Here is a 15,129-nt window from a genome sequence, read left to right as displayed (position 1 = left end):
GGCTAATGTACTAGCACACGGCATGGTACAGCTATTGTCCTATCTAAACAACAGAAAGATAAAAATGAGATGAGGGAGAAAGGGCAAAAGTGGAGAAGTGATTTATGCAGGGCCACGGTTCCCAGCCAAGCGCTGCCTCCACCCAACACAACGGCTTCCAGGAGGGAAGAATCTATGTGTCCTCTACAGCCTCATGAGCTGCAGTTCCAACTGGGTGTCCAGGATGATCCCAGGCAGTCTACACCTTCAGATGTGACAATCAATACCCTGTGGGATGTCTCTCCAAGCCAACTTTAATGCATCCTCTCCACCTGTGTCTAAGCTTTTATTCTTTTAACACATCCTGTTGCACTCCAGCCTGCAGATGAAAAAATTAAACATACTTTTGTATACCTATATGATTTGACCTTAAACAAATATATCAGTGGAAAGGAATGGGAGGTTCAATAAAACAAGGATTTGATCCACAGCAGTGGTGTCAGCTGGTGAAAAGCAGACACTGCTCTGGAGGAACGTGGTTGTCCAAACACCAATCTTTACGTCCACATTTCACAGCAAGCCCACCCACCAAACTGGATTTAAGACCCCCTCTCACAATTGGTAGAAGGGCAAGTGATGCACTTATGGAGCTGCCTTTCCTTTTTGGTTGTGAGCAGGAGAAGCACCTTCCTTATGGAGATTTCTGCAGATTGTTTCCTCTTCTCCTGGAAGGTTTTCATAGAGTTTGTAGAAGGCTTTGTGAGTTTGGTGTAACCTGAAAATTCTTTCATCCCAGTTCTGACATGAGCTAAACTTCCTTTATGTGTATCTGGCAATTCATAGAATCATAGAATCAATAAGGTTGGAAAAGACCTCAAAGATCATCAAGTCCAACTTGTCGCCCAACACCTCATGACTACTAGACCATGGCACCAAGTGCCACATCCAGTCCCCTCTTGAACACCTCCAGGGATGGTGACTCCACCACCTCCCTGGGCAGCACATTCCAATGCCTAACAACTCTCTCTGTGAAGAACTTTCTCCTCACCTTGAGGCTAAATTTCCCCTGGCACAGCTTGAGACTGTGTCCTCTTGTTCTGGTGCTGGTTGCCTGGGAGAAGAGACCAACCCCCACCTGGCTACAACCTCCCTTCAGGTAGTTGTAGACAGCAAGAAGGTCTCCCCTGAGCCTCCTCTTCTCCAGGCTAAACAATCCCAACTCCCTCAGCCTCTCCATTCATGAACCTTTCTGCAGTTGGCTAGAACATGGGCTTCTTATGGAGGAGGTTACCCCAGATACACCCATAGTGATCTGCAAACTGTGACCCATTTTACACCCTCTTTAAAGCTAATGGCCACTAGTAATTTCTTGATGGCAGTGCTAGCCCCATTAGACTTTTTATAAGCTTCTGGAAGCCTGCCACTGTTTCATTTAGATCACTCAGAGGTGGGGAGAGGAAAAAAAAACCAACAGTCCCACAAAAGCTATTTAGTCATTAGGAGAATTCTTTTTTTCTTTTCTTTTTCTTTTCAAGAAAGTTTCTTTCTCTTCACTCCTTCAACCTTTCACATTTAGAAGAGTTCTCTTAACAGCATTTCTATCTACAGATATGAGCTCTGAGTTTTAACAGAAATTTCTGTGCTGCTTTAATGCACTACTCAGAAGGAATTGGCATTTTTTATGCTGATGTGAAAAAAGTATTTGTTTGGTATTAGCAGCACAGTGATGGTTATCTTAAGGCACAACGCCGTTCCGTGATAAAAAAACTCCTTGGCTGCCTTTGAAGAAGTTGCAATTCTGGTGCTTTTTTTCCCTTGTGCAATTTGCTCTGTGAGAATGGCAGTGTTAAGTTTTCCAGTTTGTTTTGCAAAGTCTGGCAGGCTGGGACTGAGGGGTGGGGGAATGGCTGTGTGAGGTGCTCTCTCTTAGTTATCCAGGAGGTCAGTGTGGTTTTTTGGTTGCTGTGGTCGCTCTTTATGAAGCTATCGATGATGAGCATTGGTGAAACTGTTACTGCAGTCTGTGACACCTGAGAATTTGCCTTTGTGCATCATTTATGACATGTATCTAAATCTAAAACCTTCCTGGGAAAGGAGACAGAAGGTGTGCTTGGAAAAGTGATTCTCTTCCTCTGTATTTCCTTGGGGTATCTCCATGGGGATCTCTCAGCTTCTGTATAGTGCTTTCACAAGTAGATCTCAAAGCCTCTTATGAAGATCAGTGCTACTACTGACTTCTGTTCTAGTAGCTGGAGGAACCAGAGAAGAGAGACATGACATTCTTCAAGTAGTGCTCCTGCTTTATAGCTGTGAATGCTCCAGACTTTTTTTCCTGAGCTTGGATTAAGGCAGCTAACATTTCTCATATGACTCACAGTGTGTGAAGAAAAGCTTTGGGTATTTCCCTGCAGTGTCTTAGCTGAACAAAAGGTTTAAAAAGTGTCTTATAGCTTCTGTACTGTACTCCCTTCTTTATTGCCTGCAAAATTGCCCTTTTACCAAATATCAACTGTCTTCAGTTTAATTAATCTTCTCAGTGGTTTAAGTTATGAATTTTGTGAAGCTCTTGTGTTTTAGATAGGTATTTAGGGAGCATTCTTTAATTAAGCCAAACTGATTTTTGCCTTTAGGCATGGGAGGTTTTTTGCATTAAAAGATGGCATAATTTGAATTATGTTCTTCTGAACCTGAATCTTTATGTGACACAGGGACCAATAGTCAGTTTCTTCCCTGCTGTCAGTTAAAATATAAAGTGACAATAAACAACAGCATGAATTACAGTCTATGAGTGTGGTGAGGGTTGGAAGGGATCTCTGGAGATCACCTAGTCCAACCCTCCTGCTAAAGTAGGGTCACCTACAGCAGGCTGCCCAAGATCATAATATCCAGTCAGGTTTATAATCTCTCTAGAGGAGAATCCACAAGCTCTCTGGGCAGCCTGTTCATGCACCCTCAGAAGAAAGAAGTTTCACTACTGAAAAGAGCCTAGCTCCATCCTGTTGACACTTGCCCTTTTCATATTTAGATGAAAGCTTACTTTATGGTAGGGCATGGAGAGGTTCTGGTTCAAGCAGCCAGGCATGTTAATAGAGTATACTTAAATTATGACACTGTTTAAGGAATATGCCCCTTCTAGGGAGTTCTTGGAGTAGATGGGGCTTGGCAGACTATTTATTATGTGAACAATATGCATTATAATTTACACCTTCCAGTAGACTCTAATTCTTCTCTCCTAATTATCCTCCAGATTCCTTTTTCTCTGCCTTTTAATTCTGTGGTATTGGAAAATGTGTTTGTTGGTGTTTTGGTTTTTTTTAAGTAAGATTTCTTTGAAACAAACCCATGAATTCCATGTTTTGCAGGGTATCAGTAAGAAAACAGCTGAAGCTGTCAGTTAAGCACCAACACCTGTGTTTGTGTTACAAGACTTGAGTGTTTTTTTACAGACAAACACTGATTCTGGGGTTTACAGAAAGATCAGTAACAAAGTTTTTTGGATGCAAGCTTTTTGGTTTGTGCTCCCCCACCAGAGATTTGGAAATCTTCTCCTTAGGTCAGGCTGGAGGGAAAGATCTACTGAAGCTGGGATTCCTTGGCTATAATTGGATTTAGGTCAGCTTTTGCCTTGGGTTGTCAAATACAACTGTGAAAAGCCAGGCTTTGTTTAAATCAAACAGAATTGCTACTTTAAACATTCTAACCTGTGGTGCATGTTAAGTGTACGCTCGCTTGTGCATGGGATGTTTTGGAGAATGGTGTGCTTGATGGGATGAGATCTAAAGGAGCATCTCTCTGCTTCTGGGCACTCCATCTTGCAGATTTTATCTTGCATTTGCCTATCCTTTGATTAAGTGGACACTAGCGAAGTCTGCTTTTTCCTTTTCTGGTGACTGTAGGATTGCCTTGAGAATGCCTGGAGACTGGATGGGGCACTTGGTGCCAAGGTTTAGTTGATTAAATGGTGTTGGATGATAGGTTGGACTCGACGATCTCAGAGGTCTTTTCCAACATGGTTAATTCTATTCTATTCTTTGCTGGTTGCCTCGAATTGCTGCTTGAAGCGGTCAACCAAACTGCAGCCGTATCTTAACCACTGCATTTTTCTTCTCTTCCTTTTCCCTCTGCAGAAGGACATAGCTCTGAAACCTCAGGAACGTATGGAGAAGCGACAGAATCCTCTAGCCAAGAAGAAACGGGAAGCACTTAGCAATGGGCTGTCATACCTTCCTAAAAAGAACAGACTTCACCACCACCAGTACAGCTCCGACCGAGAAAACGATCGCAATCTCTGTCAGCACCTTGGGAAGCGGAAGAAAATACCCAAGGGCCTCAGACAGGTGGGAGACAATTATCTGCTGTGGGGAGGGAAGCCTTTGGCTGCTGGCACATGGTCTGTAAAAGCAGATTTCTCACTTTGTGGGCATGCTTATTTTAACCCCTCCGTAGCTGTGTTATTCTTGGGTGCCGCTTAGCACTGTGTTCTGGTACTGGAGGAGATTAGCTGAGTGGTAAAGCAAGTGGTGCATTGATGACCGAGCTGAGTTGATTAATGAATGTGTAAAGGTTGGAAGACCTTTTGTAGACTGGTTGTGAGACTGTTGGGATAAACAAATGTGGTCTCTCTGTTACATTTTGTACTGTATGTTTTCTTGTCTTTTGACTTTGAACATAGAAGCATAAGACTCCTTTTAAACATCAAGGGCAAGGTGAGGTAATTGCAAGAGGGGCAGGTGTTAAACAAGACAAAGCTGTGAGACTGATTGTGGTGGGAGGAGCTCATTTGTAGAACATTAGTGGCACCTGTGTGTACTGGTTTGGGTTACTAATAACCTACCTGTGAGCTAGAACTTTCTTTCTGCCTTCCCGACAGTGGTGCTTCCTGGCTGCAGGAGCTGTGGTGAGTGTGTAATATCTGGGGCTGGAAAGCTTGTAACTATACATTTTGATTTCTCCTTCAGAACCATGCAGTGTTATGTTTGTGTGATATACAAATAACTAACTTAGAGCTGAGCTTTAAGTGTAGCATGTGCCTGTGTGGTCATTTGGCTCATTGTCTGTGAAACTAAGCTCTAAAGTAACAGTGAAGAGGTCAGCTTTGAGCTAAATTTGATATTGATGTCTTTTTACCCCAAATTTGTGGGGCTAATGGAGAGGGTTGAGTCTTCATCGTTGTTTGGTGCAACCCAAACGTTGCTTTGCAGAGAAACTTTGAGAAAACAGTGCAAATTCACTGCTGCTCATTTTGTGAGCTCTGGAAGACAGAAGGAATGTTGAGGATGACAATTGTATTGACTTGTACTCAATTTTGATTCTTCAGAGTTACAGAAGCTGGTAAAAAATGGTTTTGTGATTATTTTTAAGCTTGTGCTGTATAGAATAAGAGTGTGCATAGCACAGCAAACAAGTTGTAAAATGTCTGCTCTGCTGCCACACCTGTTAGAGGTGGTGCTTCTGATTGCATTTTCCTTTGCCTTTCGAAGGGAGATAGGGAAACTCTTCAGGACAGTTGATGCAATGGTTATGTTATAAGTAGATATTGGAGGTTTCTGTGTTCCCTTAACTGCTTTCTGTGTTCACTAGATGGTCTTTACTCTGTTCCTTTTTAGTATGTCAAATGGTAAATGTGTCTGCGGTGTGCAGGAGGAATTGCCCTTAATGAAAGCTGACTTCTTGTTTTGTTTGATCCCCCCAACATAACTGCTGTCAGGTGAAGCCTGTTCTGTCCACTACTTGTGCTGGGAAGGAATCAGTCTCAGAGCTAAGGGAGGTTATTTGTGAGGTTATGTTTTTAGGAATAAGTATACATTGGCGTGGAAGTTATTGACTTGACAAATGTCATGGAAAATGGTTTTTCTTTCAGCTGATAAATCTGAGTACTCTGCTTAATTCCTGAGGGATAAGGCTGAGAGGATATAAAATATCTTGCTCAGTATAAATTTAATACAATTGGTAGGGGTATGGCTCCTTAGATAAGAACATTTTGGTCTCATGAGCAGTTTAGGTGATGACAAATCCAAGTAGCTTTGGCACTTAAACGTGGAAAAAAGACATCATGGAAAAGACTGTAAAGCTTATTTGAAAAGACATGCTCACAACCTTTGTACATAGGATTTCTGGTAAGTGTTTTCCCTGTCTTCTTTCAAGAGAAAGACAAAAGAAGGAGAATGCTGAATTCTGAGGAGTGTTTTCTCTGATCAGGTATCACTTTTCTTCCCAGAGGAACTCTTGGCTGTGCACCATGGGTTTGTTTCCTCACGTAGCTCTATTTTACTGAATTCCCGGGTTCTTGGTGGGAAGTAAAGTTGCTTGTCAATCTTCTCAGCTAACAACAGTCTAAGAACTGGGGACCCTGTGTTTTATTCTTGGCAAAGTAAAGGCATCCAGAGGCAGTTGGATTTGGTATGCTTCTGCATATATATGGTATCCTTGCTATAGGGTCACACAGTATCTCAAGTTGGAAGGGACCCATAAGCATCGAGTCCTGCTTCCCTGCTCCTCAAAAGACTATCTGTAATTGAACCATTAAGGCTGGGTATTTTGTACCTGAACAATGTATCTTGGCCCTATTGCCTCAAAAGGAATCCTGAGTTGTCACATGTGAATGTTGAATTGGCAGGATACAATCTTGATGCTGTCAGTTGCATTGCTGTGCTGACGTAAGACCTTGGCTGCAGTCTACCTCTGTTGGGAAATATTTTATGCCTGGAGATCTTGTTCATTGTTTTACCAGTAGTTAACAGTCCTGTCTGATACACCTTTCTGTGAAATCTGTTATCTGCTGGAAGTAACTCTCCCATGCAGGATTTACAGTATGAAGCTCCCCTGTCAAACAGATTTAGTTGAAGGCAGCTATTGGAAGGCCTGCTAATTAGTTTTGAGCGAAAATCCTTGCAGTATTCATGCAGGTATTTATCCAGCTCTGCTGAAATGCCTACGAGGTTTATTGAAAGCCAGAAAATGTGAAACTGTAGGTTAATTAAGGCTCATATTTTACTAGCGAGAAGACTTTTGAACTCTGCTTTTGTGAGCTTTTATAAATGCACTTATTAAATGCCTGAAGGAAATCTTAGCTGGCGTTAAGCAAACACGAGGCTCATCAGAAGGTTTCTCCGGCGTTTTCGGTTTAATTTCCTTTACGTTAATTGGGGATGGGGTGGGGGTGGGGAGGGTTATGTGTTTTCTGTGGAAATAAAAAAAACCCCACAATAAAAAAAAATCATTTGGAAATCTTCAAGTGAACATTTTTTTTTTTTTAAATTAGTAAAGGGTGCAAAGAGGTTGGCAGCGTTTTGTAAATAGTTCTTAATGAGTTTTTATTCCTCCAGGTTGGAGCGGAGCAGGGCGCGCTAGGCAACGATGAGTTCCCGTTGCAGGAGTGTTGAGAGTGTTTTGATAGTGAGAGGGAAGGATTGTTTCTCTTTATTCAGTGGATGTGTGTTTTGGAGAGAGAAGATGACACTGACTTTTTTTATTTTTTCCTGCCTTTACCATTTCCTTTGTTGTTTTCTTTATCTGCTGGGAGATTCGTACATCTTGCAGAAAGGGATCGTCTTTGTGTGTTTTCCTGAAACAGGAGTCTGTGCTGGGCAAGTGGTATCTTAGCTGGCTTCTGTATATAAGGCAGCAAACTGGTGCTGGGCCCTACCTTAGCTGGCCGATTGCCAAGACACTTGCAGAATATCAGATCTTAAGCCTAGATATGTCTGAGTGCAAGGAAAGAGACAAACTGGTCGTAAGGGGCACACAATGGATAGAGAGAAGAAAGCTCATAACAGAATGATGAATTAGGAGGTATATTATAATGAGATAAGGGGAAAAATGGGAGGAACAGCGAGGAAAAAGTACACTGCTGATTCTGGCAGTCATCAGCTGCAAACTTTGTAAACTATTGGCTTTAACCTCGCAGTCCATTACATGAATCAAGTAAAGGAGTGGGAAGTACTGAAGCTTTTCCTTCTCAGAATTAAGTCCATGGTTCCCTTGGCAGTCTTGCCCTGAATCCATACATCTTATACCTGAGACTGCTGAGGCTTTTCATGGCTGATCTAGATATCCACTGTTGTCCCATTTCATTGCGGCTTCTTGGAGATTTAGCTGTGCCACGCTTGTCCTCTGGTGCAGAGGTGCTTGTGTGCTTCCGTACAGCAAACCTGTGGCGCAGAAGGTGACATAACCACTGTGTGATCAGCATTTAATCAAATTTACAGTTGGGAATGGCTGTTGCCTGCTCTTAGACAAGCCTATACATGACAGGTAATGAGAGCAGAGCAGGAGGTGGGTGTTAGCTTCATGGTTTGTGGTGACACTGGTTGGGGAGCTGAGCAGATGGGTTTGATTGTCACCGGCAGTGCGATTCCAGCGAGAGCTGACTGTGGTGACAAGCGATTTACAATGTGCTATTTACAGTTTGGGTTTGCAGTCTCTCAATGACATCTGAGTGCTCTTTAGCAACTGCTTTCATTACTGCTTTTCTAAGAGCTGTTAATTGAAAATGAAATTGTGGGTGGGCTTTGGGAGTGCAGTAGCAGCTACAGGGATTGCACACAACCACATCAAATGGATCAATTTCTTTGACCCCCAACTTGTAACTCTGTGCTGTGCAGCAGCAAGGGATGAATTGTGTGTAAATCTGTGCAGTGTGAGGTCAGACACCTCGAAAATACTGCATATAGCATGGCTGCACCGTGATGAATAAAGCAGGCTTGAATCTTTATACACAGCTGCTGTGATTTGGGATTCCTAGATGGGCAGCTAGTGGATGTCAGTGCTTATGAAACTGCTGACGGCCAAGAAGAAACTGGGCCAGAAAAATAGCTCACACAGGACAGTAGAGGGCTATGCAGGCTGTGCTGGGTGTCTTTGGGCTAGGTCTGCGCTGGTGGAGGTCTGGGTGTATATGGCTGAAAGTAAAGAAAACGCTGCTGCTGACTTGGAGCATGGGACAAAGTTCCACACCTCAGGAGTGGTACCAGCTAGTCATCAGGGCAGCAGCCATAGCACGATGTCTTTGTGGAAACTGAGATGTTACTTCCCTTTCTGTTTGTAAAGAAAGATTGATTTGTGTTGGGTTTTTTTTTTGTTTCAAAACCCCAGCATAGCCCCCAGATTTGCTGCTTGCTTTGTAACCTACGTGGCATGGTTTGATTATGTGCAAGTGTTGGCAAAAACCTGACGTCGCCCAGAGCAAATGCGGCTTGTCTGCTCTGTGTTGGTATCACGTCATCCAAGGACATTGTTTACTTAGATTTATTTACCAACCCACCTTATTAACAACATTTAATTGGAAAAATAAACTATAAAATTAGAGATAAAGCTATATAAATAAATCAGATTGCAACACTGAGAGTATAGAAAGGGCCACATACATATTACTGTGCTTCGAGGTTGCATTGCAGCATGAGTATGTGTAGTGATATAGTGGAAGAAGATGCTCACGTGATGGAGGTAGCTAGATAAGGGCTTCTAGAAACTTCTGGAGGATGGAAAAGGAGTAACACATCTGTGGGGAAGGGGTGAAGTGGAGAGGCTTTGCATAGCTCCAGGCTGGACAGCGTGGTTTTTTGGAAAGGTAAATGTTACCCAAGGGTGTGTGCAGAGAGGGGGATGCCTGACGAGGGGGGGCCCACTCTGTGAATTAACATCATCTGTGTCCTGCTAATGTCTGGCTCAGCATTATCTAGTCTATCATCATGTTGTTCAAATGCTGAGTGCTTTGTGCTGGCCAATTGGTAATTTCATCCTCAACAGAGAGCCATGCTGCATTTTGCAGACATGCAGGGCGTGTGGGTTTCTGTATGCATGAGGGATCGTGTGTCAAAAAACTGGGCTGCCATTCAGCTGCACCCCCTCAGAAACCACTGCTGGTGACAAACAGTGCTTGAATTACGAGCATTTTGTGATTTCCCCACCACTGTTTGCCTCTGATCAGAGGCCACAGAAATCTCCAGCTGCACTTAACCCGCAGCCACCGTATCCAGTGCGTCATCTCTGAAGGCACCCAGCTGCTCAATAGCATCCAAACAACTTCTGGGCCCTGATAATATATAATTGAGCTCCATGGGCACAGAAGAGATTGTTGTTCTCTACAGAAAGGACTGAAAAATGATGTGCTGCTTCGCATGCCTGTTGTCCTGCGCCGCACATCCTCCCACCCAGGTTTAATGAAGTTCCTGAATAGGCTCTTTGGATTCCTTGCAAACGCAGGGAAAAGCAAGCAGATGATGTGAAATCCACAGCCATTCACAAACCTAAGCAGGGGGGCAGGGTGCAGGCAGCGCTTCCAGCTCCTGGCATGCAGGCAAACACCTGCATTCATTGATCAGCCGCTCCTAGGAGCTGCCACTTCACTGAGGATTTGCCTGCAGTGACGTGTCACAGGCGTTCCCCTCCCCCTCCCGCCTCCCCTCCCCCTTTATAATCACCAGTTTCACCTGCAATTTTTCAATAAGCTATTGAATTATACCTCTCTAAATGATACACTGCAAATCCAGCGGCTCCTAATTGCTAATGATGGTTCTGAAAGACTTTCATTTGACTGTAATTAGGTTTGCAAGCAATCAGCTGCCCTTATCAGAATTGAAAACACATATAATGTGAAATACAGGCTGGTGGGAGCCTAGTGGTTTCTTGCAAGGAGGAGGGAAGAGGAAGATGTTTTATTAGCAGAAGCTGTGACATATTTTAACACCTTGAAAACATCATGTGTGAAATTAATTCTGTTCAGTATTATACCATCTGGCAGTGTTATTGTTCTGTGTATATAGCCATGTAAAGTCTGCTTTTTTCAGCTGGGAATGAGCCTGTGTTTGAAATAGTAATCATGAATCAAATTGATTACTAAGGATGTTATCCCTGCTAGATAGGTTAAAAATACATACTGGGAGATCCCATGGACTCAAAATGGTTTCCCTGTGGAGAGCTTCACTTGCAGGGCTGATGAAATTGGAAGAAAAGGGTCTTGGTTTTGCCATGCCTCTCTCCTGATAATGAGTATCTCTGCTCAAAGGGAGCAGAAAGTCTATCCAAGTATTGTCTGTTGGGGCTGAAGTAGAAAATACCTGTATCTTACACTTGGTATTGGCATAACTGTCTAGTAACATACTGCTATTTTGATCCTGTCTTTATGCTACTGCTCTGGATACCCAGCTCAGAATCTCCTGCTACCAGGAGTGTCTTCAGGCTCCAGTATAGGCACAGACAATCCCCATTCATAGATGCAGAAAAACATAAGCTTAAAGCCTGGTTGCAATCTTTTGTTTGCCCACTCTGGTGAGAACATTGTCTGTCTGGCCATGGGGAATGTCTCTTAACCAGGGCTCAAATGTGGGTGTTATTATCTGTGACCAGTGTAATTATCAGGGTAGTGTTACTTTTAGATGGTAGAGCTTGTGCAGACAAGGCAGAGTGTGGAAGAAACATCTAAAAACTGGAGTCAAGGGTGGGATATTACCATCTCCCATGTTTCTCTGAAGCTGCTGGCAGGAGCTGATTGCACCTGGGATACAGCAGAAGCAGCGTTCCTCTACCTCCTCTGCTTTCACCTGCCATGGCTGTTGTGTTGCAGGTGATCAGGCTTGGAAGAAAATGAGCAGTGTTGGCATGTTTTTATTTCTAATGCAAACCCTGCCACTGCTTGTGATCTGCCCTGCTGCACCTCACTTGGTCTTTTGCCTCCCGTTCATGCAGCTGTGAAACAGAGTTGCCAGAGAGATGTCACCACCCTGTCACCAGACCTGGTAATGGGGGGGGGGGGGGAGAGGGGGAGGGAAGTGTCCCTGTGCACACCACTTGCCCACTCCAGCCAGTGTAGCAAGCTCCTAGCAAATTCCAGCCTGGTGGGGGAAAAAAAAAAATAGATTAAAGACAGTGGCTTTTGGGTTAACCTCATTATGTTAATCAGTTAGATATCATGAGAATAACAGGGAAAAAATAAATTACTGTGCACAGAGCAGTTATTGTCTCCCAGGATTACCTTTTTTTTCTTTTAATGTTGGCACCCCACTCTAATTGAAAACTTAAATGATTATTAAAGGTGCTGTTTGGGGAAGTGAACCATATTTCAAATGTGTGATGTAATCAATTGCTGCCTTTAAAAGTTTCTAAGCATCTTACTGACAGGAATTAAGCAAAAAATTAATTTTCACAGAGGCTGCTTGGAGATAAATGAAGCTCTAGCTCGAGTAATAGGAGACTGTACAATAAAGTGACTGTATTGTATTAAAAATTACAAAAAAAGGACACATCTTCCAGCATTTTCTGAAGGTTTGGGGTTGTTTTTTTTTATTCTGGGCCCCATCCTGTTCAATATCTTTATTGATGATCTGGATGCGGGGATTGAGTCTATCATCAGTAGGTTGTCAGATGACACCAAGTTGGGAGTAGGTGTTGATGTGTAACAGGGTAGAAGAGTCCTCCAGAGGGCCTTGACAGGCTGGACAGATGGGCAGAGTCCAACATGATGGCATTCAACAAGTCCAAGTGTTGGGACCTGCACTTTGGTCACAAGAACCCCATGCAGCACTGCAGGCTGGGGTTAGAGTGGCTGGAGAGCTGCCAAACAGAAAGGGACCTATGGGTACTGATTGACAGCAGCTGAACATGAGCCAGCAGTATGCCCAGGTGGCCAAGAAGGCCAATGGTATCCTGGCCTGGATCAGGAACAGTGTGGCCAGCAGGAGCAGGGAAGTCATTGTGCCCTGTGCTCAGCACTGCTTAGGCCACACCTTGAGTCCTGTGTCCAGTTCTGGGCTCCTCAGTTTAAGGACACTGAGACACTTGAAGGTGTCCAGAGAAGGGCAACAAAGCTGGGGAGGGGGTTTGGAGCACAGCCCTGTGAGGAGAGGCTGAGGGAGCTGGGGTTGCTTAGCCTGGAGAAGAGGAGGCTCAGGGGAGACCTTATTGTTCTTTACAACTACCTGAAAGGAGGTTGTAGCCAGGAGGGGGTTGGTCTCTTCTCCCAGGCAACCAGCAGCAGAACAAAGGAACACAGTCTCAAGCTGCGCCAGGGGAAGTTTAGGCTGGGGATGAGGAGAAAGTTCTTCCCAGAAAGAGTTGTTGGCCATTGGAATGTTCTGCTGAGGGAGGTGGTGGAGTCCCTGGCCCTGGAGGTGTTCAAAAAGGGATTGGTTGTGGCACTTGGTGCCATGGTTTAGTAGTCATGAGGTGTTGGGTGACAGGTTGGACTTGATGATCACTGAGGTCTTTTCCAACCTTATTGATTCTATGATTCTAAATACCCCTTTCACCTAAGCCAAGACTTCTGCCCTGTAGATTTGCCTTTGTATTGCTGGAAGCACGTCATTTATGATTTTTTGGAAGTGTTGAAGCTCTGTTACTGAATCCCTTTTTTCCCCATGAACTCTGTATTCACAAAGGGAGGAGGTGTAAGTGCCATGTGGCTGTAGCATCCAGCAGCGTGCTGGTGGGTGTGCAGCATCTTTCTGGCATAGAGCCCATTACCGGGGAGCAGGGGCTGTGTGCTGGGGCTGTTCCTGCTGTAAGACTCGATCAGCAGGCAGGGAGGCACAGGGAGGCTGTGATACCTTGCAGCAAGCCCTGTGGTTTGGAAAGAGCCTTGGGAGCAGCAGAGCAGCCTCACAAGCAGGTCAGGCTCTTGTGTGATGTTTGCACTCAGGCTTTTGTAACCTCGGGTCCAGCTCCCGAGTGCTGTAACTCCATGGATTCAGGGACCAAAGACCTAGGCTGTGTGCTTGTGAAATGCTTGGGGACGCTTTTCATGTCACTGAGCAAGACGTGGAGGAACTGTTCTCTTGCCAAGGCTCCCTAGTTCATGTTTTCCAAGGGTAAGAAAACAGTAGGGGGTAAAGAGGCGATTCCTTGAATTTAGTAGGATATTTTTACTATGTCCTTGTAAACTAAGGGCAGTACTCCTGCTCTTGTAGCTGGCTTCTTACAGCCAGCCAGGGAGGGAGACTGAGATTCCCTGTGCCTGAGCAGCTGCATTTTTAGCTGAGATTTATTAGAATCATGAGGAAAACAGCAACATGAGTGGCAGTGTCACTGCAGTCTGGTAAACTAAAGCAGTGTGAAACACAGTTGGCATGATGGTTCTTGTGGTTTGCAGTGCCTTGTGGTGGGACTGCAGAGCTTTTTGAGCCTGCCCTGGATTTAGGTGGCTGTGGAGGGTCAACTCTGGCTAGTCCTGAGGCTACCTGCACCCCCAGAGGCCACAAACTGCCCCCATGGCAGCGCAGTGTTGCTGAAAGAAATGTTTGTGTTGCTAAACTTTCTGCTGTTTATTTCATTTCAACAAAAAAGACCTGTGTTCAAAGCTCAGAAAATTGGTGCTGATCTTCCTCAGCTCAGAGGAGGTTATTCTCTCATTTGTGAGGATTCACAAGCTGGAACGTTGTGTTTGTGTAAAATCAAGGCATCTTCAATTTGAATTGTGTCCAAACCCACTGAAATGGAACAAATGTAAGTCCATTTCCTATGTCAACCCTCTTTCATAGTATGTGAACTAGATGCACCAGGAAAAGCCACCTTTGTTATTAGCAGAAGTGTGACAAAGCTTTCTATTTTATGCTGAACTTGCTGTACTCTTGAATAATTGAAAAGAATATTTTTGACTTGGTTGCTTTGCCAAAGACACTTTGGTCATTGCTACCTAAGGCCATGATTGCCAAAACAGACAAAACAAACTTATCCTTTTGTCCTGACCTTTCCCTGCAACAATTTTCTCTTCTCAATATTCTAACATGGGGAGTTTATATGAATGAAATAGTATCATAGTATCGGTCAGGGTTGGAAGGGACCACAAGGATCATCCAGTTCCAACCCCCCTGCCATGGGCAGTGACACCTCACACTAGATCAGGTTGGCCAGAGCCTCATCCAGCCTGGGCTTAAACACCCCCAGGGACGGTGCCCCAACCACCTCCCTGGACAACCCATTCCAGGGCTTCACCATTCTCATGGTGAAGAACTTCTTCCTCACCTCCAGCCTGAATCTCCCCACCTCCAGCTTCATTCCATTCCCCCTAGTCCTATCGCTACCTGAGATCCTGAGAAGTCCCTCCCCAGCCTTCTTGTAGCCCCCTTCAGATACTGGAAGGCCACAATGAGGTCACCTCAGAGCCTTCTCTTCTCCAGACTGAACAGCCCCAACTCCTTCAGTCTGTCCTCATAGGAG

General features: G+C 44.4%; 1 protein-coding gene across 5 annotated transcripts in view; it reads left to right on the top strand.

The window, feature by feature from the left end:
* The window catches only part of AUTS2 (activator of transcription and developmental regulator AUTS2), an 809,823-nt gene that overhangs the window by 225,739 nt on the left and 568,955 nt on the right, over nucleotides 1-15,129 (top strand). For all 5 annotated transcript variants that reach the window (XM_054166169.1, XM_054166172.1, XM_054166170.1 and 2 more), the window contains exon 2: nucleotides 4,107-4,316. In XM_054166169.1, the coding sequence (XP_054022144.1) occupies nucleotides 4,107-4,316 (210 nt within the window). The remainder of the gene's footprint in view (nucleotides 1-4,106; nucleotides 4,317-15,129) is intronic.

The sequence above is a fragment of the Dryobates pubescens genome, chromosome 13 (genome assembly GCF_014839835.1).
Source record: "Dryobates pubescens isolate bDryPub1 chromosome 13, bDryPub1.pri, whole genome shotgun sequence".
In the NCBI taxonomy this organism is placed as follows: Eukaryota; Metazoa; Chordata; class Aves; order Piciformes; family Picidae; genus Dryobates; species Dryobates pubescens.
This window is presented reverse-complemented; position numbering and strand designations above follow the sequence as displayed.